Source organism: Bos mutus, chromosome 16 (genome assembly GCF_027580195.1).
Source record: "Bos mutus isolate GX-2022 chromosome 16, NWIPB_WYAK_1.1, whole genome shotgun sequence".
NCBI lineage: Eukaryota > Metazoa > Chordata > Mammalia > Artiodactyla > Bovidae > Bos > Bos mutus.
In genome coordinates, this window is record NC_091632.1 from 41,249,839 (window position 1) to 41,272,592 (window position 22,754).

General features: G+C 40.5%; 1 protein-coding gene across 3 annotated transcripts in view; it reads right to left on the reverse strand.

The window, feature by feature from the left end:
* RERE (arginine-glutamic acid dipeptide repeats) overlaps positions 1 to 22,754 on the reverse strand; it is a 416,446-nt gene that overhangs the window by 206,898 nt on the left and 186,794 nt on the right. For 2 of the 3 annotated variants that reach the window (XM_070385171.1, XM_070385172.1), the window contains exons 3-4: positions 21,674 to 21,744; positions 13,268 to 13,393 (exon numbers count right to left, since the gene is read on the reverse strand). In XM_070385171.1, the coding sequence (XP_070241272.1) occupies positions 13,268 to 13,393; positions 21,674 to 21,744 (197 nt within the window). The remainder of the gene's footprint in view (positions 1 to 13,267; positions 13,394 to 21,673; positions 21,745 to 22,754) is intronic. The other variant, XM_070385173.1, reaches the window with a different exon arrangement.

Genomic DNA, 22,754 nt, shown 5'->3' on the forward strand with positions numbered 1-22,754 from the left:
AAGGCTTCCCTGATGGCTCAGTAAACTACCTCTAAAAAACAAGTCAATTTCTTATATAATTTTCTTCATAAGGGAAGAATACAAAATTCAGCATTCATTAATCAATGTGTCAGGCTGACCTAACAAGCTAGAGGCATTTGACGTTTGCTAAGAGTATCACTAAAACAATCCAGGAACCACCTGCTCACAGCTACAAAAGAGAAAACAGAACAAACAAGGTTTTGAAAACATGTGAATATATCCCCACCACTTTGTTTAATAACTCCAAAAGACACAAAACCACTTAGGCAGAAGCAAATCACAAATCTATTCAAGAGCACTGTAAAGTGGAAGGGAATTATCCAAAGGGCTCCACCACCAACGGAATAATTTTAACACAAAATGCCTAGCAAATAAATACCCCAATGTTGCCAACAGATCACCAGCAGAGGCAAATCCCAGATAATGAAACAATGTCGGAAGGGCTATTTTTTAATAATTTAGCCCATCAAGGAGTGAGTATTGATTCTTGTCTTTAACAAACAGAAGGAGAGAGTGTTATCTTCAGCCATTCAGCTCAGGGATGACATCAGGAATTTAATCACAGTCCCTCTTCTGTGATGCAATCCTTAAACTGTCACCCCTGTATTTTCTGTCACTCCTCATCCATTTCTAGAGAATTCCTAGTCTCATGGATGTGTCTTCCCCACTTAACCCACAGGACCCATAGTAGCATTTCAAGTTTACAGATTAAGCATAACTATCATCATTTGCCAACTGTTTTTCTTTAAAATAATTTTAACAGTGCATCAGGTATCTTTGTGAATTCTGACCTTGGGAACAAATCTGCTAAATCTCTTAAGAAGAGACTGATATTCAATCATCATGGTTAGTGTACTGATGTCTGGACATCTGTAGACACTTTAATACATCCAAGATGCTACTAACAGAAGGAAAAACCGGAAGGAAGCAGTATAGGTATCAACCCCTATGTCCCCATTCCAACACAGAAGGACATAAAGTCCCTAAACTTCCAGGAAAATTTAACCAAATAATAAATTTGGTGGTAATGCTACATTTAAGGGTATTCCTGCATCTTTATGTACCAGGAAAATACTCAAAACCAAAACAAAATTTAGACTGAAAACAAGCCGGCAATTTCCAATTGAAGTACAAATCCAACTGCTCCTATCTCAGACAGAATGTCCCACATTCCAGTTATAATATATCCCAGGGCTCCCCTAATGCCACTCAGCTTTAACTGTGTTGCTACGGACAGCAAGCCCCACCTTCCACCCTGGGTGTTAGCCTGGGAGTCAGAGTGGATGTGATACCAAAGCACCTCTCCAGGATTCTCTGGATCAAGGTTCTATGATCCCAAGGGCTGCAGCCATCCAAGGTCACCACACACATCTTCCATTAGGGGACGCCAAGGCATTTTACAGCTGCCTTTTTAGGTCCTTCTGCTTTCCATCCAAACTATAAATTGTTACAAGGCCCTGGGGCAGTGCAGCAGCAGCAGGCTCCATTCTATTAGGGCCTCAAGGAAGGGCAGAGGTGTCAAGAGGCTAGAATCAAGGGCTGCTGCCGCTGCTGCTGCTGCTGCTAAGTCGCTTCAGTTATGTCCAACTCTGTGCGACCTCATAGACAGCAGCCCACCAGGCTCCCCTGTCCCTGGGATTCTCCAGGCAAGAATACCGGAGTGGGTTGCCATTTTCTTCTCCAATGCATGAAAGAGAAAAGTGAAAGTGAAGTCGCTCAGTCGTGTCCGACTCTTAGCGACCCCATGGACTGCAGCCTACAGCAACCCAAAAACAACAACGCCTCCCTCTCTGCAGCAATGAATCCCTTTTCTGTTGTAAGATCACAGTAGTGAAAGTGTGAAAGTCGTTCAGTCATGTCTGACTCTTTGTGATCCCATGGACTGTATAGTCATGGCCAGGCCAGAATACTGGAGTGGGTAGCCTTTCCATTCTCCCGGAGACCTTCCCAACCCAGGTATCAAACCCAGGTCTCCCTCATTGCAGGCGGATTCTTTACCAGCTGAGCTATAAGGGAAACTCTGCTCTAATGAAGATTCCAAGAGCCAAAGCCAGCATCATAGATCAGACACCAAATAAAAACACAGTAAAACATCCTCACCCTATGTTAGCTGAAAACCTGATACACGCCTATGTAAAGGTGTATGCTATATGCAATGCACAAGCCCATGAGAATTAGAGCAGGTGAGGAAAGAAGTTAAACTTGAGCCGTATACTGTTATCTAATCACTAAAACTATACCCAGAAATATTCTCCTGGTCCCACAACTCTCTCTTATTTTTAGGGGAAGCGGCAAGCAAACCAGAAAGATCCCCAACAATCACTTGCTTCTAAAAAATACAAGCATGCAAACGATGTTTCCCTGCCTAGTGCCAGTCTCTTGACTGTATTAAATGCTACACTTCATGTCAATGTTCCCATTCAGTCACATTTAATATATTCCTTTTTATGTCTCTATTTATCTGATAAAAAGTAATAGTAATGTGCATGCTTAGTCGCTCAGTCGTGTCCAGCTCTTTGCGACCCCACGGACTGAAGCTCTCCAGGCTCTTCTGCCCATGGGATTTCTCAGGCAAGATTACTGGAGAGGTTGCCATTTCCTCGTTCAGGGGAACTTCCCAACCCAGGGATCGAGCCCACATCTCGGTATTGGCAGGCAGACTTTTTTTTACCATCGGAGCCAATAAGGAAGCCTAATAATAATGTGCTTTTGTCCTATCTTGTAAATGAAGCAAATTATTAATTCAATGGTTAAGAAGCTTCCTGGAGCCAAGAACTGCTCTGAGCACTGCAAACAAAAAGATGAGTGCAACACAACCCTTTGATTGAGGGGGCTGGGGGCCAAAGTGGGCAGCTGCCACACTGCTCAGCTTGTGGCATCCTAGTTTGCTGACCAGGGACTGAACCGTGTTCTCCGCAGTGGAAGTTCTAACCACTGGCTGCCAGGGAATTACTGACAGCCCCTTGACCAAGTGCCAAAACAACTGACCACGCAGTTGACCCTTGAACAACACGGGTATGAACTGCACTGAACTGTGTGGATCCATGCATATGCAGGACTTTATCAAAAGACATACAGTCAGTCGTCCATGTCTAAGGATGTGGAATCGTAGATACAAAGGGCTGATGCTGGGATCTGAGTGTCCAGGATGCTGGTGTCTGAGGCGGGTCCCGGAGCCAGTTTCCCATAGATCCCTTGGGGACACTGGACATACAGAGAAGCCCCACATGGTGTCAGGGACACTACCTGACTGACTCTCTCAGAGAGGAGCAAGAGAGGGGAGGCTGGAAGCAGGACAGGGCTAACTCATTTTCATTTCAATGTGTACCTTAAACTTTTTAACATGATTTTGACTCTGAATGTTTACATACAATTAAAAACTAAGTAGTTCCACTGGGGAGTGGGTTGAATTGGGAGACTGGGCAAATATACACTTCTGCATAAAATAGATAACTAATAAGAAATTTCTGTAGAGCACTGGGAACTCTACTCAGTGTTCTGTGGTGACTCAAATGGGAAGGAAATCCAAAAAAGAGGAAATATATGCATACATACAGTTGTCACTTTGCTGTACAGTAGAAACTACACAACACTGTAAAGTAACTATACACCAATAAAAATTAATTTAAAAAAACAGGGGTATACTATTAATAGATAAACCTAGGTAAAGGTTGTATGTGCTAATTTTACTATTAATATTCATGATACTTATTTGTATATCTGAAATTATCTAAAAATAAAAGGGAAAAAAGTAAAGTATCGAATACAAACAACCTTCCCTCCCAAAACAACTAGACAGTACTAGTATAACTATCACAAGCTAAGCATGTCAATAAAATAAACCTAACATGTCACAGTGGTGCCAGGTAAGGGCAAAGTCACAACATGGCAGCTACACTTTAAGACTTAAACAGGTTTTTCACAAGAGAAAAACTAAGTCACCACAAGGAACCCAGTAATCTAAATGTCATACACCATCCCCTAGCCCCCAATAATCTGGATAATAAGCAATCAGTAACAAATTTATGTCACAAGTGGCTGTTTCATTTCAGCAAAATACCATCAAATAATAATACCATCAAACTACTTCTATCAAATTAATATTGGCAGTTAGAATTTCATTGGTTTTCTAAGTTCGGTTTGAATTTATTTATAAATTGTCCTTTAATGTTGTTTTAGGGATATAATTTGTGTGCTGGGGGAGGTAGGAAATTAAGTAATATGGGAGAACCACAAAAACAAAATTTTAAGAGCATAAAACACTGAAGTTTAAGAAACACTAAGGGATCCTGGAACTGCACCAGAAGTTCTGCATCCTACACAGGACACCATCGGCTCTGCGTCCACAGCAGTCACTGGGGGCAGACTTCCATGGGCTAAAGCTGGCTGCCCATCACAATATCCTGGGGAGCGCCTGGAAAAACTGTGCATTCCTGGGCCTCGCTCCAGAACTACTGAAGTAATATTCTGGCTTTACAAGTGAGGAAACCAAGGTGCAGAGAGAGGAAGTAACTTGATCACTAGTAAACGCTGCCAACATGAATCAAACCAACACCATTATTTCAACACACACACTACATATATAAAATCACGGCCATGATATATTACTTCTAAGCAGCTTTCCTCTCTTCTAGAGTGTAAAAAATGGAACAAAATACCATCACTGGTTTTTCCTCTTTCTACAAAAATAATGAAAATTCATAAAGTCCTTGTATTGCTAAAAATGGAAAGACCCTAAGGGCTCAAATGTTCTGAGGGCTTCCTCCTCTCCCTTCCCACTTCTTAGTCTCTCCTTTTCTTTCTTTCACTTTACTCAAAAATCCCATGTCTGAGTTAATGATAGGTAAATTCTGATGTATTTTTCAATGACAGAGTTTGAGGGAAAACAGAATAAGAGTCCATTCCATAATCACCACAATGATTCAGGCAAAAAATAAAATAGGTGCTAATACTGCATGCATGTGCATGGTCAGTCATGTCCAACTCTTTTCAACCCCATGGACGGTAGCTCACCAGGCTCTTCTGTCTGTGGAATCTTCAAGGCAAGAATACTGGAGTGGGTTGCCATTTCCTACCCCAGGGGAGATGTTAATATTAGTGGGTGAAAATTCGATGGCAAACAGGACATTTACTGCATGCACTCTTTCTAACCCAGATATCAAACTCATGTCTCTTGCATCTCCTGCATTGGCAGGTCAATTCTTTACCACGGCGCCACCTGGGAAGTCCTGGCAACCCACTCTAAAATTCTTGCCTGGAAAATTCCAAGGACAGAGGAGCCTGATGGGCCACAGTCCATGGGGCCACAAAAGTTGGACAGGACTGAACAACCGGGCACACACACACAGGATATTTACATGGTCTCAAAGTTTCTCCCTATAAATTACTTCTTATTTACAAACGGTAAGTTAGTAACTCACCCAAGTGATCAAAGTTCCTATTACCAATAATGTGACAGATTAGCATCATCTGTCCTCTGATGTAAGAGACTCAGAGCACAATATAGACAGCTCTGCCAAAATTAATGCATAACCAAAATCAAATAACTAGGAAGCAAGGAACTATGGAAAACTGAGCTGGACTCTTTAAAAACACGTCAATGTCATGAAAGGCAAAGAAAGACTAAGGAACTGCTTCCGATTAAAGGAGACTACAGAGACACGGTAAATAGATGTGTGATGCTGGTCTGGATACTAGGCCAGAAAAGCAAATTGCTGTAGAGGGCATTATCGGGACGCACGACAAAATGTGACTGTCTACAGATTCGCTCAGTATTGTATTGCTGTCAGATTTTCTGATTTTGATAACTATATAGTCGCTTTATAAACGAATGTCCTTGTTCTTACAAAATGAATACACACCTAAGTCTTTAGGAGTAAACAGTCAAGATGTCTGCATTTTACTCTCAATTTAGAGCAATGTAATAGAGTAGCAAGCCCAGAAATAGATCTACATATAGTCAACTGATGCTTAACAAAGGTGCAAAAAGCAATGCAATAGAGAAAAGAAAATTTTTTCAACAAATGGTGCTAAACAACTGGACATACATGTGCCAAAAAAAAATAATAACCTAGACACAAAACTCAACTCAAAATGGGTAACAAACCTAAATGTGAAATGTAAACTACAAAATCCTAGAAGAAGAAAACACAGAATGAAATTTAGATGACCTTGGGTTAGAAGATCACTTGCTAGATTCAACAGTAAAGGCATAACCCATGAAGGAAAGAACTGATAGATTAAAAAAAAAACCTCTGCTCTATAAAAGACACTGTCAAGACAAGAAAAATACAAGCCACAGACTGCAAAAGACACGTCTCAGAACTGTTATCCAGAATACACAAAGAACTCCTGCGTGTGTGTTAAGTCACTTCAGTTGTGTCAAACTCTTTGCGACCCCATGGACTGTAGCCCACCAGGCTCCTCTGTCCATGGGATTCTCCAGGCAACAATACTGGAGTGGGCTGTGATGCCCTCCTCCAGGGGATCTTCCTGACCCAGGGATCAAACCCAAGTCTCTTATGTCTCCTGCACTGGCAGAAGGGTTCTTCACCAGTAGTGCCACCTGGGAAACACAAAGAACTCTGAACACTCAACAATAAAAAATAAACAGTATGATTTCAAAACAGACCAGACAGCCTAACAAAAGATACTCCACACAACATGTCATCAAGAAAATGCCAATTTAAACAACAGTGAGATACCACCAACACACCTAATAGAATGGCCAAAATCCAGACCAACATCACCAAATGTTGCTGAGGATGTGGAGCAACAGGAACTTCCCATTCATTGCTGCTAGGAATGCAGACTCGTATGGCTACTTTGAAAAACAGTGTGGTTGTTTCTCAGAAAATTGAACATACTCTTGCCATACAATCCTGCAATTAGGCTTCCAAAGGAGTTGAAAATTTATGTCCACACAATACCCTGCTGCTAGAGCAACTTTATTCATAACTGTTAAAACTTGGAAAAAGGATGCCATCTTCTTCAGTAGATGAAAGGATAAATAAACTGTGGTCCATCCAAACAATGGAATTTTGTTTATTGTGAAAAAGAAACTGTTATGCATGACTTCTCATGTCTTTACGTGGAGGAATCTTGAGTGCACACTTCTAAATGAAAGGAGCAAACATGAAAAGGCTACATCCTGTATGATTCCAACCATATGACATTCTGGAAAAGGTAAAACTAAGGAGAGAGCATAGAGATCAGCGGTTGCCAGGGGTTAGGACGAAAGGGAGAGCTGAACAGGCGAAGCACAGAGGGCTGTCAGGGAAGTGAAACCACTCTGTGTGAAGCTGACAGTGGATACACGGCGTTGGAAACTTGTCCAAACGCAAAGAACATACGACACACTAAAAGTGAACCTAAAGCTAACTATGCACTTTGGATGATACTGATGTGGAGATTCGTTGACTGTAATGTATGTACCACTCTCGTAGGAGTATTGCTAATGGGGGAGGTTATTCATGTATGGGGTCTTGCCAGGTGGCACGAGTGGTAAAGAACCCGCCTGCCAACAGAGCAGACATAAAGAGATGTAGGTTCGATCCCTGGGTCAAGAGGATCCTCTGGAGGAGGGCATGGCAACCTACTCCAGTATTCTTGCCTGGAGAATCCCACGGACAGAGGAGCCTGGCAGGCTACAGTCCATGGGGTTGCAAAGAGTTGGACACGACTGAAGCGACTTAGCACATGCACGCATTCACGTATTGGGTAGGAGGTGTATGGGAAATCTCTGTACCTCCCACTCAATTTTTGCTGTGATCCTAAAACTGCTCTGAAAAATAAAGTCTATTTACAAGGAATAAAAAAAGGAAAAAATGATAAGCATCTGCCATTCGATCTAACAGTACAACAGGAGATCAAAGATAAAAATAGAAAATGCTAACTTAGAGGAGTTAGGCATAACAACTTTCAGATTCTGGAAAGGATTGATTAACCTTAGGTGAGTTACTTAATCTTCACACCAGGCACTTAGAAAAGCTGAAGACCTTGATATTTATTTGAAACGCTGTCACTAAAAATACTATGATATCCTAAAATGAGGGATAACACTACAAACAAAGTTAAGCTAGACAAACTGCACACTTTACCTCCATGTCCTGAAACGTGTCTTAGTAAAACTGCTTCCAGAGAACTTGGAAAGCTTGGGCACACCACATATTTGCTTATACAATTTTCAAACAGCATGAAATAGCCCTTAAAAGAAGTTAAAGGGTCTCACAGTGCCTGTAAGTAACCAAGGATGATGCATTATCCCTGAAAGAAGGGAGAGCTCAATAAAACTTAAAAGTAACCATTACATTTCATACAGATCTATGGTAGCAAAGACTGCTTAAACAGTGGAAGTGTTTTTTTTTTTAACTTTACAATATTGTATTGGTTTTGCCAAATGGGAAGTGGTTTAAAATCCTGCTGCTAAATCACTTCAGTCATGTCCGACTCTGTGTGACCCCACAGATGGCAGCCCACCAGGCTCCCTCGTCCCTGGGATTCTCCAGGCAAGAACACTGGAGTGGGTTGCCATTTCCTTCTCCAATGCATGAAAGTGAAAAGCGAAAGTGAAGTTGCTCAGTCGTGTCCGACTCTTAGCGACCCCATGGATTGCAGCCTACCAGGCTCCTCCGTCCATGGGGTTTTCCAGGCAAGAGTACTGGAGTGGGGTGCCACTGCCTTCTCCGTTAAAATCCTAAGGCTATTCCAATATATGTTCTGAAACTGTGGCTCGAGGCCTCTTTTGTATAAAAGGAGCAGATGAGTATATGGAAGATAGCCTTAAGAACAAAGTAGCTGGCCTGCAGCTTCTAAGGGACAGCAGGGCGTGGAAATAACAGCTTCAAAGGAGAGGAATTCACCTGGAAGTGGGTATGTGCTCACTAACACTGGTCAACTGGGTGTTTTAAGAATTTTTTAACTTGTTACATTAAAATTCAACAGCTAGTAATCATCTTTCATCCAGGGTAGACGGGCATCTGTACTGGCATTTTTTCTGAAAATCTGGTTCTAACACTTTTACCACAGTCAAACATAAAAGGCTTATTTGGGGAATGCTTAAGGCAACTGAAGAAAATACAGTAAACTCTGAAAAAGCAGGATATCCTTAAAACCTCCTATAGGGCAAAACAAGCTACCAGACGACAACTCTTTATAAGCATCAAGCAGCTAAGAAATGGAATTGTGTGCTCAGGCCCTCAGTCATGTCTGAGTCTTTAGTGACCCCAAGGACTGCAGCCCCACAGGCATCCTCTGTCCATGGAATTTTCCAGGCAAGAATACTGGAGTGGGTTGCCATTTCCTACTCCAGGGAATCTTCCCAACTCAGGGATGGAACTTGTGACTCTTGCATCTCTTCCACTGGCTTTACTTTTAAAACAGCATTTTATGATAAATATTTACTTTCAATTATTAAATGGTACCCCAAACCGCAAGTATGTGAAGCGCCTGTTGTGGAGTCCGTCTGGGGAAAGCTACATAAAAGAGCAGCAGTGTGCCTCAGCACACAGTGACTGCTCCACGTTAGTTTACCTCCTTAGCAAGCAGTTAGCTGGTTTGAGGGTTGTCTGTCTTTTAGGGTTTTAATTATAGTCTTTATTTGGAAAATAGCCTCAATTAAAGACATTTTTTCATTTTTATGTCATTTTAAAGGTTACTTTCCTGATTCGAGGTTTCAATCGACCCATACCTCAAGAGACTTTAGAGAATGGCAGTTTTTAAACTTAATTTTTAAATTTTAGGAATCTGATTATCATTCATAGTTGAAAAATATAAATTCTCTCCAGGAAAATGCATGTGTGTGTAAGACTTTGCAAGCAATTTCAGGAAGTTCACAGACCCTCTTAAACTCAACAAAACCATCTAGGGACCTAAGGACTTTAAGAATATCCAAAAAACCAATCAATTATTTAAACCTGAATTTGTACAATAAAACTATGTGATAAGAGATACTGCTTAATGAATGCTTATTATATGCTCGACATCATGCAAAGCAATTTAATGAATTATTTCAATCACCTTTGCAACAGCCCTTTGCGATCAGTGGTAGTAGCATACCTGTTTATGAGTGAGAAAACTAAGGGTCAGATGGTTAGTTAACGTGTCAATGTGACACAGGAGCTCATCAAGACAAAAATCTGTTCTCTGAAGGATAATGCACCAAAAACAAAACTAGTAGCTAAAAAAAAATAATGACTTGGTTTGATCATTCACCCATCAAAGAACATATAGGCTGTTTGCAGTATTTTTCTGTTGTGAATAAAGTTGCTGTGAATATTTTCTTTAATGACATAAAATAGCTCGACCCACTGTCCAAACATGGTCATATTTGTAACAATATCTGTTAGCTACTCCACAGAGGTCTTAAATGCACAAAAAGGTAAGAGTAAAGAATAAAAATACTAAGTAACTAAATATCCTAGTGAGGAGCACTGAACTTCCAGTGAGGAGAGGACAGGTATGCCTGCCAAGCACTCCAGCCTGCAGAGCCACACCTACCACAGTGGACGTGAACGTGCATTCAAGTCCCCTTTAAATGGCTGCACCTCTCTGCTCTGGACAGAGCCTTTGTCGCGCAAATTAAACACCGATATGCGGAGCAGCTAGGGGTGCAGATCATCTCTGCCCAGTCTGGGGAGGATCTGGACAACGCTTCCTTTGACTTCTCACCTCCCTCCCCACCCCACCAGTAAATCAGTACTTTTTGCTAGAAGGCATCCGAGCTAACAGATTCTCAGGAATGAGTAAAAATGTTGCCTTTCCAACACAGATGCTTTTAAAATGAACAGATAAAAATTAATAAAAATTAAACCTTATGAGTTGATGCCATCATCAGTATAGAAACAGAGATCACAGATACCTGAATATGCAAAGAAAAGTTAAATTATGATGCAATCAATGCTATCCTATAAAAACTAAATTAACAAAAACAGTCTATTAGAGAAGACATCTGGTGTATCATGGCAGGAAACGTTAATGATATTGTCTGCAGCCCTGTAATCAATTTTTTCTCCCAGCAGCTCTCTCATTACAGTGTATCAGATCTGTAGGCCTGCAGAATTTATGGGAGCTCCACACATGGAGGGGAGTTTTGCCAACTGGATCCGATTCAGATCCAGCTCAAATGACTTTGGCAGCATGAAGTGTTGTTAAAGAACAATCAATACGTTAGCTTTACACAGTGTTGTCTTGACTGAAAAAAGATCTGTCATCTTACTACAGAATCTTCTCCAGCTTCCACAGGATGGTATCTGAGTGTATCACCGATCATGGACTTAATTAAATTCCTGGTGGACATAATATTTTTACTGTTAAAAATTTAAATAAATTAATACTAGGTATCACTAATGCTAATATAAAAAGTTTACCAAAAATCAATGTTATTATGGGCAAAACCTTAAATCCATTCAGCAAATCCTGGTTAGTGAGTATTGCAATAAATGAAACAGTCTAACAATGACATCCACACTGATTAGAGAATACAGTATTGGTCTAAAAGATAAAAACCATTTCATACACTCACATACATAAACAAGATGGTAATTGGTAAAGGCTGGAGCTTCTGAAATAGGCAAGTCGGGACTGCTAATTTGTTCGTTAAGATGCCAATATCTCTCCAGGGATTAAAATTAGATTTTTATCCACTACACTGGGTTTTATCTTCCATTGTGATTGACTATTATATATCAGGAATTTCAAGGCTTCCATAATATGAACCTTTTTTCTGGTCTAATTCTTGATAAATTACAGTAGCAACTATCTAAACATGAAAATGTTGTTTTGACAATTATTCCTGATTTTATTACAATTATTTATTCCCCATCTCCATTGTCTTGGTCCTCCTTCATTTCATGCACGGGTGACAGCCCTAGCCTCCTAATTGGAACTTTCACAATCTTTCCCCCACTCCACACTGCTACCCAATGAATCTTCTTAAGCAGTGATCGGCTTGCTTGGAATGAAAAAGCCTGCAAAGGCTCTCTTTGGCCCAGCACATAAAATCTTGCCTTTTCTGACCTTCTTCAGTCCGGCCCCATGTCTGCCTCCCAGGACCCACTAACCTGTGCTCTTCTTTGACGTTCTGCAGTCATCTTCTCACAACTCTTGGCTTCACCAGGCTCAATGCCTATGCTGCTTATAGGGACAGGCTGGCATGCACACGTGCAGGGCTCCTCCACTCTGCCCGCCCCATGTTACCAGTGTATCAGAAACACACCCTGCTCCTCAATACCTACCTTCCTTCCCAAAGCTTTCCCAAGTGCTGCTACAGCCCATTTGGAGTGCTCTCTTCTCTGAGTCTCAAGGTACTAATATTCTACAGGGAAAGCGAATGAGTCATCACATAGTGCCAGTATCCTGAATCATGTGAGTACGTGTGGTGACTACTCTCTTGTTATTTTCTAATTCAGCATGAGTATGAGCCCCCTGGTGAGATCACATAAAACAAAAGACAGGTCTCAAACTTCTTTCGTGATTAACAGCAGTCAATCAGAACAAGAAGCACCAGTCTTTCAGAAAACTTTAGCATTAAATCCTCATAAAAGAAGGAAAACGAACACAGCTGTGTACACACAGCTCTCAGAGAAGGTAAGACACGAAAATAACCCTCGTGGACCACTAACACCAGGCCCTGTGCTCCAAGGGATACAGCGCTAAAGACATTTCATCCTGCTCTGCCTCACAGCAGGCCCCGCATCACCACCAGGGAACAGAGGATTTCCAGGGCACAGCTGAGAGCACCACCTCTACACGTCAACACAAGCCTGTCACACACTGATTCTATATCTGGCATTGCAGAAAAGCCCAGCTACCTCTGCACAACACTCTACCAAACATCCCCCAGGAGGGCAGCACCCCACACAGTTCAGCGCCACCGGCCACAAGTCCCAGGGATCCTGGGGAATGGCACACTCCATACGTGGACCCACTTACCCCCTTTTCCCCCATTTCAGTTGCCAACATCCATACTCGCTGCTGACTGCCAGCTCCTGCTCCTTGCAGCAGCCCAGCGTGCTCTCTGCTGGTGCCAGAGTCCCCTACACCACCACCCCCCAGCGTCTGGAACTGTCCTAGAGGGGTAAGGCAAGTCCCGTATTTGCTTCCTCTGTGCATGTACTTGTTACTCCTTTAAAAACACAGACAATACAGCACATTTTTAAAGGGGCTCTGGGGAGGGAGGCAATGATCCTATTTTATACCCTATGGGATATAAAATATTGATAGCTTTTAAAAACGGGATTCTCCTTACCCCTACAGGCCCTCGCCCGGCTTCAGAAAGATGCTGTGGTGGCTGTGATGCCACCGGCAGAGAGCATGCTGGGGGGTCACACAAAGCAGGAGTTGGAGATCTGCAACAGGCCTGGGAGTTGTGGACCTAAAAGAGAAAACAGTCTTCAGTTAACATGCCTGATGTCCCCTCAGACCCTGGTTATTAGGGGCACGCAGCACACAGCAGGTTTCTGCACAAATCCTTTAGCAGATGGTCTCCAAAATCTCAGAGAATCTGTTCTACCACTCAAGGTAAACTTTGCGCATCCATCAAAGCTGTTTCTCACTCCGGCGTGAACTAATGTATGACTCTCTGGCTCCACGCTTTCGTGTGGGCCTGTCGTAAGGCAGTATGGTGTGTGCCCCTCAAAATAACCAAGTTAAGATGTGACACAGTGTCAAAGTGCAGTGACAGTGGCATGCTTTGCTTATAATAGAAACAAAAATGCAACGGTGTCAGATAAACACAACTATAAAATGAACCACAAGCGGACAAACTGAGCTTTCAGAAGAGTTTTCTAAGGACAGATGTTAGAGGCATAAGACACATACTTCATAAGGAAATGCTCAAGGTATGGGGGAGTGGGGGGCCTCAAAAGAGATCCTACCATTTTCTCAAAGTCCTAGTTTCATTTTGTAAAGCTGAAGACAGAGGCTTAACACCAGAAAAAAAGACAACACCCTTCAAACAAGCTTGAGTTTGCTCACAATGCCCACAGGGTGAGTATAATGAACAGGCTGGAGCATAAAGTTCAAGAAAGACATTATGTCTTTTAGGAGCCAAACCAGTTTGGTGCATATCATACATATGTCTTTCTTTTCGCCCCCAAGAAACATTCAAAACCAACAAAAGATTAGGGAGCAACTTCTGAAAGCCAGCACAGTCCTGGTTAAGTATCACAAAGATAGCTCAGGTAATAGTTTGAACATGTTCCTTTTTTGAATACTCTAGGGAGTATATAAGATTTCCAAAAACTTAACCAATCCAATTTCATGTAGTTTTTAATGAACTAAAAAACCCCATAAAATCCAAATACTTAAGCAAATCTCAGTTCTTAAAACTGCTTAGAAATTACAGGTAAGCCAACTTTTCATATTAAATCATTTTTAGGGAGTCCTATTACACATAATTCCTTTCAAGAAGAAAAGAAACCCTAACGGCTTCTTATAGTCCAAGATTTTAATATGCTCCGTAAACTATTTATTCTTTCTAAATGTCTCTGAAAACAAACAAAAGGACAAATCCCAAGAAAAAGAACTAATACGGGGAATGTCTTTATCATGATGCTTTTCTTACTCTTCAGATGACCCTCCAGAGGACCCTGGGCTCCCACACAGTATGCTTTGTGGGCAGTCAGTCTCTGACCATACTGCCCTGGGGACGCTATATAAATGACCTCTGTGAACATCAAGTGTTAGTAGCCATAATCATCTCCCTCCTGCCCATACCAACACTGCAAATTTCAAATCAAAGATTCAACTGGGCACTAGGATGTGCAGTACAGTCAAGAATTTTTAATGTAAGCAACAAATCAACATTTTTGAAAAACTGAAATTCTTGTTAATCTCTTGCACTAGGAATTAATCAAACCACTCAAATCCTTATTCATTCAAATCAAATGTTTTAAGCAAAAAACACCTTAGTAAAGCATTTCTAAGCATGTTGGCATTATTTAATATGCAAAAGTTCAAGTAATTATTAAAACATTTTATAAAGGCATAATTTCAAAGCATTTCATTACTCTCATTTATGAATCAAAAAACACAGATAGTATCTCAGTTGTCCTAATTTTTTTTCAATTCTTCTAATGAGTTTTTTCTTGTATAATTTTGAGTTGGCCCTTAACACAAACATCCACATATACACTAATTACAAATTTCCACTTCTAAGAAACAGAGTTGGAATGACAGCTATTCACCAGTACTCTAGCACAGCAGCTCTCTACAAACATCAAATTGTCTCAAACTTCCTTAAGCTCCTATTTAAAAAAAAAAAAACAAAAACAGAATACCCAGAGTTTTCTGCATGAAAAAATTTCACATATACAGAGCAGGTTTAGTAAAATAACATTTTTAGGTAAGTATTTTATGGAAGTAAACATAATTAAACTTCTTCAACGATTTCCTACACAGAGTCCTAAAAATCCAAATACATTAGGAGAAAATGAATTACCCAATCACACAATAATCATGAACCATTAAAACTTGAAATCCCATGAAGCCTACAATGACTGTCAATCATGAGTGAAAACACCACTCAGAAGCTGGGTCAATGGGGCCAATAAGACGCCCTGAGATTATTTACTCCCAAAGCCTCACTCTGATTTTCACTTGTGTCACCACTTCTCCCACTTAAGAACTGACACATATCATGTGAAAATGTTGTGGTGATTCAAAATAACTTTCCACACGACTGTCCCGTAAGTGGGGTGAGGGTGGGGACAAGCACGGCAGGTGCCCGCAAAGCCGCACCTGACTGACCATCACACTCAGGGCCGAGTGGCTTCATCCCACTCTTAAATTATAAACTTCATGCAAAAAGGACATTTAGTCCTTGCACACGTATTTATTGCTGGTGGCTTACCTCAAACACAGCACGGAGGAAGTCCACTACCCCATTACAGTTTATCACAATACGTATGGATAGCAACCAAGTGACCAAGACCTTTATTTTAAAAACAGAAGTGGGGAAGGTGTGGCCTTCAGAAGTAACAAGTCAGTAACTCAACCCTCCTCCTTTTTTTTGAAACTTTTTTTAAATTGAAGTATAGGTGATGTACAATATTATATAAGACACAGGTGTACAATACAGTGATTCCTAATTTTTAAGATTATACTCCATCTATAGTTATCATAGAATGTTAGGTATATTGTACTGTACAAGATATCCCTGTACCTTATTTTGTACATAATAGTTTGTTCCTCTTAAGCCTCTACCCCTATCTTGCCCCTCCCCTCTCCTCACTGATAACAACTAATTTGTTCTCTGCTTCTTTTTTATTATATTCACTAGTTTGCTTTCTTTTTTTAAGATACCACATATAAGTGAGATCACACAGAATTTGTCTTTCTCTGTCTGACTTACTTCAATTAACAAAGTACCCTCTAAGTCCATTCACGTTCTTGCAAATGGCAAAATTAAGAAGGGCACTGAGGCACCCAACTCCTGACGGTAAGAACGACTAAACTGACAAAAAGGAACGACTCTTCAAAGAACCATCTCTGCTGTACTTCCTATTATCTAAGACGTGACTCCTCAATCTATAAGCAGAAAATACTTAGCAACAAACTTCCAAGGTTTTCACTTCATTATCCCACACAACACTCAAGTCACAAAGCAGTAAGCAAGTGGTACTGACCTTTCCACAGGGAATGAACAAAGAGGGTACAGAGAAAAAGAAACTACAGAAAGACTCAATTTGGCAGGCTTGGCTTGAGAGACTACAAAAACCTAGAGAGAAAACAACCACTGCTTCATACAGAAACAAACCATCACATCCAAAGGCATTTTTCCTACGAGCTGCCTTCTCTGGGATGTTTACATAAGACTAGGCCATCATTTATCTTTGCTAAAAGTCAGTGATATAGAAAATTCAAAGTGGAACATAATAATGCCTAAAAAATATTATGACCTTAACTACATTCACATAAACTTCCTAAAGAAAATTTTATAAAGTATTTTTAGAATTATTTAAATATATAAAATACCACACACTGCAGGCTAACTCAAGGTAAAGAAGCAAATCTCGTTGGCCTGTTTAATAAACGAAAGACTAATTTGTAGTTAACGCATGCACTGTATCAAACGACTACTAAAGTTTTTTGGTAACTTTATCCACTTAACTTTTTCCACTGAAGTGTAACTTCATTCAATATTCAGTAAATATTTATTATGGATCTTAGATGAGTCATGGCAATATATACATCAATGAATAAAACAGATGAAATATCTGCTTTTCCCAAGCTTAAACCTAGAGCACCAACTAAACGTCAACATCACAATCATCACTGCACTGTCCAGGATGTAGGCTGATCTTTTCACCTAAAAACAAGCCATGTGCAAAGTGGGTGGGCACTTTATATCCCAACTTTATAGGTAAATAAAGCAAGGTGAGGAGGGTGTAATGTCTTGCCCAGTGTCATGGAAAACAAGAACTGATGAACAGACTAGCTGATTTCCAAGTGGAGCTCTCCACCCAGGCACCCTACCATCCCCCAAAACTCAATCCCAGAATAACATCTAATCTTCTCAATTAGCCATGTTCAAATTAATGTGCATTTCCTGCCTCCCCTAAGAGTTTTCAATACAAAGTTGACCTAACATTACAATGAATGCCCATACACCATACATTCTGTCCTAAGCGGCCACATCAGCCAAGCTGGGATTAAATAACTGTGGTGTATAACACACGTATGCACACAAGGTTGCCTCTTAGTGAAGCCTCCCTTACCTCCCAGCACTGTCTATGTAAAGGTCTCTAACAAAAAAAAAAACAAGATATAGCCACTTATTCTCAGTTAAACTTTCATTTTAAAAAAGGAAAAGCAGCTAACTGCTTTCAGTCTTCTGAGAAACTCAATTTTGGTGGAGAGAGGGCAATTTCAACGGTAGGTGGAGCTAAGCTGAAGCCCCTGACTGTTGCATTGTGGCAAGCAGCTTTTGGGGTAGGGTTATGGGTCTAGGCCAGGAACCAGGAAGAAATTCCAAACGTTCCTCCCTCAGCCACCTCACATTTGGCTATGAAACAGAGAGACACCAGATACTAAATCTTACATAACTCAGTCCCCACATTCACAGCAGTAATGGAGGTGTGCCTTTGCCAAGGTAAGGAGTGGGAGGCATCTTTAACTATTCCATATGCAGGATCAGCACTGAGAATACAAGCTGTTAGGGACGACAATGATACCAGAGCATATGCATCCATGAAGAGTTGTAACAACACCCCGAGCCCTAAAAGTCAACTGGAAAAAGCAAAATTTACTACAGATAGGTCCCCAACTCCAAGGAGTCTCTATTTAATAAACCACTTAGGAGCAAAAATGAACCAGTGGTATCTGCTCAAAATAATATTTGTAATAATTATCTATATGACTTGAAAATTAATTTCATGTACAAATAGCTGAAGAATTGATAACTGTAATAACTCAAGGAAACAAGCAACATAATTTTTCTATTTAATGAGTAACAGAAACTATTAGGAATCCACACAGAATTCCCATGCAGGATATTAAAAGAATGGCTTCAACCATTCATCTGGGAGTGAAGGATGAGGCAGGAAGCATGACTCTTAGAGCCAGATGAGGAACTCTGAGGGGTGACATTGAATGGAACCTACCAATCTCAATAATCTCCGTCCAGCATTCTCAAAACCTATGATTATTTCTAGACAGCAAAGTAATTCTACTATGCTAAGGCCGGGGTTCCTATAAGAATAGAATTTTATTGCTTTCTTTTTGTAAAAGAAGGGAATCCTTCCTCCACATCAGTCCTACGAATGTTCTCCAACAAGGGCTGACATCCACTCTACCGCAGCTGTCGGTCCAGGCAGAACCCAAGACCCCTGAGGGGAGGACCTTTGCCTTACATTCCTCAGTCCCCTTATAGCTACACTCAACAGAGAACACAAAGCAGGCTTGCCTGTCGAAGGCCCTGGCAATAACCCAGAACATCTGAACTCACCCTGGCACATAATGCCCCTGGGGATACCGACTGGCTTGGAACAAAACCCTCAGTGCACGCTCAGCCACATGGTGACAGAGAAAAGCTGGGGGAGTGCAGCAGAAGAAAAGGCTCGCCGCTGTGAGCCCAAGCTCTTTCCGATACGGTCAATGGAGAGCTCCTCCAGCTGGCCCAAGAAGGGGGCCCTACACTGAAAGAAAACAAGGAGGGTAATCTGAGACTCCAACAGGAAGAAGCACCAGTGCAGCAAGACTCAGGGAGAGAGCTCACTTTCTCTCTCTCTCTGCACAGCTACGCCAAACCTCTGCTTCAGCTTCCTCCCCTACAAAAGGCCTTCCCCCAGTGCCTCTGATGGTCCCCAAACACACCTTGTACTCAGAAACTCACCATGATAAAAGGACTGATTCTAATTTATGGTATAAACAAAGAAAGACATCTCTCAGTTAAACCTCAAATCCAAAAAAGATAAAATATGTAATTAATCAACAACATGTCAAAGCTGTTGGGTTATTCCTTTCCATGGTTCCATCTGCCACGTGTGGCATTTGCTGTGCACAAAACCAACCCTGGTTTCTTCTTTGCAAAATCTTGCAAAGAAACAAAGCACATTTCCTTCTGTTCATCTTTTCGCCTATTAGTTGGGCAAGCGGAAGGAGAGAAAGTCTATGATTATTCTCATCTGTCAGGTTATCTTTTCATAAGTGGTATTCAGAAACAAGGAAAGTGGGTAACCAGACAATAACTATATTTCTTCCAGAAGCACATATTTTCTTCATCATCCTTATTATTCTTACACAAAAACGATGAATATGTTCTGAATACAAAACTCAATCAGAAACACGTGACATAGCATACGTGACTTAGAAAAAGGCATCTAAACCCATAGCACCCCACTTTCCACATCATTTTAATGTGCTGCACTAGACCAATCCTGACAACAGAAGCCTCAGCTTTTATTGCTGTTAATACCCTGAGCAATTACTGTAGCTCAGCAGGAACCTCTGCCCCAAACAGCAGCTATCACACTGTAATCAGCATTTCATAAGAGACGCCGTTCAAACATGAAGGCACCTGCTAACGTGCAAAACGTATACAGAAGGGACTCAGACTCTAACAGTTAAAAGAAAAATCTTTGCAATATGATTCCACAGCTATATCTTTTCCATGGTGCACTGGTGTTACACATTTGGTAAAAATCACACACAAAGACAATGAGCAGAGAGCAATGGCAGCACCACTAGCAAAAGCTAACTCCTCATGAAACAAGGCCGCCGCCCAGATTCACAGATGTCGGTGCAGCGTCTGTAAAAAAAATCTCTGGCGGCAACACATAATAAACAGCAGAGACCTCTAAAAATGGTAAAACCTCATGTTGACATAAACTCTGAACAGAAAGCATTTGATTTACAAGATTAAACTGCAAGGCCACCTTGTAAAACAACCGGAAGGTAAAAGAGATCTATGAAGAATAAAGAAATCTCAGACATAAATGGCCTGATTTACTTTGTTTTAAAGTAGCAAAACACATGTGTTACTCATGTGATAACTTTTGAATAAAGAAAAGTAAATGGCAGGCAACTTTTTAACTCAATAGGATATACTAATTGGACATTTGGAATCATTCAAAATGTGTTATTTTTTAAAAAAAGAGATGCACAGTTCAGAATATTATTTTCCTTAGACTGAAATATCACGAACAATGTATGTCAGAGCACAAGTGTTATCAGAAGTCACAGAGGGGTTTGGAAATGTGGCATTCACAGACACTGACGTGTATCTCTACAAAGCTAAACAACTGGCATGCCTCTAAACCTAAGAATGTACACAGTGGCTCATAACCTTCAAGTACAAGAATCCTTTCTTATCATGTTTCAAAAGATCCCCAAATTACAGTATTTCACATAACAATGGTTTGAGGAAAATACTAAACAATAATAGTGATTCTTAACTATGTCTTGTCATTAAATAAGTTAATTTTAAAAATCACAGAAGCATATTGATACATTTGAAAAGGAGTTATACAGACATGTGTAAGGTACATTTATTGAACATTGAGAATGTTTATTTACAGACCTCTGCAAACTCTCTATGAATATTGAAGGATCCAAAGTTCCCAGTCTGACAACCAGTGGACTGAAAGCAAGATTTCATTTCAGACAATCCCAGCACTTAAGCACTTGTGAAAGGTTTTCAGTGAGAAAGCAGTGTAGTTATTCCATCACCAGGCCAGGCTTCCTTTTCGCAACCCCCACTCCTGGGAGACTCCCCCAAAAAAGGTTCAAGATATTCTCCATATTTGCTTAACATACCTAAGAAAGTATGTCACAGAAAATCATAATCTCTGGCCCATTTACATCCTATTTCTCTCCGCAATTCATCATGAAATCCCAAATTCACTTCACTTCAGGTTCTTCACAATGGCTGAGAAAAAAACTACTCAAGGTAATCTCTGAAATTGTTGTCAAAACAGTTACTAAAGGAATAAAAATTTCAGAAATATTTGTTTGCAGGATGAGCTTTCTAACATTAAATGTTACTAATACAAAGCTGCTTACTGCCTTATTGGAGTATTGTAGTCACCAAGTGGTCAGCACTTTAGAGGTGAGCAGGTTACCAAGTCAACACGGAGAGAAGCAATCAACAGAGACAGCCGATGGAACTGGGAGAGCACAGAGCAGAATCAACAGCACGTGAAAAGATGCTTACCAGTTTGAAGTCTTGGATGCTACAGATGAAGTACGGTGTGTTGGGCCTCCGACTCTCGATATACACACAGTCTTTAAAAGAAAAAGAAAATTTTAAACAATGGCATTTACCTTTAAGGAAACAAAGACAGGGCCCATAAAGCCACTGCATAAATAAATAAATAAATAAATAACAAAGCACATACCTTTTATAGAAAAAATTTTAAAGGTGATATTAAATTACAAATAATTTTAAGCTAAAAGGAAACAGCTCTTGAGTTCTTTTTGATCACTTGCTGATGATTTAAAGAATTGGTAAAGCCTCAGTTATTGTTCCCAGCAGCCCTCAAGAAGGGGAGTGGGAATCCCATGGGATTATCCATAATCAGATGAAGAGACTTCGATAAAGGGAATTACTTACTCAAGTAATTACACACCAAAACAAAATCGTGAATATCTTACTCAGACAGATGCTCCCCATCTTCACAAAGACAAACAGCTTTGCCAACTACTGCTTTATTTTTAATAAATATTTTGTGAGGAAATAAATGAAATATGTAAAAAAGACTACCTTGAACATGCTACTACAATAACCTTTTCACCCACACAAACAAAGAGAAAACCATCTACTATCTCATGGGTAACTTTCTATTAAATTTTAACCTAAACATATTTTACTTTCTAATCGTAAAGAAAACGAAGGCAGCCAATCAGAGATGGAATGAAGTAAACCAAATTAGATTTTCCTCAGGGAAGAAGATCACTTTCTTAAATTACATTTGACAAGGCAGTAGCTGGGTAATTATTTCTGATGCTCTCAACAGCTGGAGTCTAAAGGTTACTTTCTAAAATGACAGGCTAAGATATATTTGTTGTTTTAGAAGTAATGATTTTAGGGAAAGCAATACCTATAAAGGAATATAAAAACTCTCCACACTACAGCCCAAGATCATCATAAAGCACAGGACAGGAAAGTTTGTGTATTATTCACTGAGAAGTAATGGCATCTGCTGTCAATCACATTTTCCAGGGAGAGTGACCATAATGCCCACACTTAAAATGCCATGTTTTATCTTCCTCACGACCCGTCACAACAATGACTT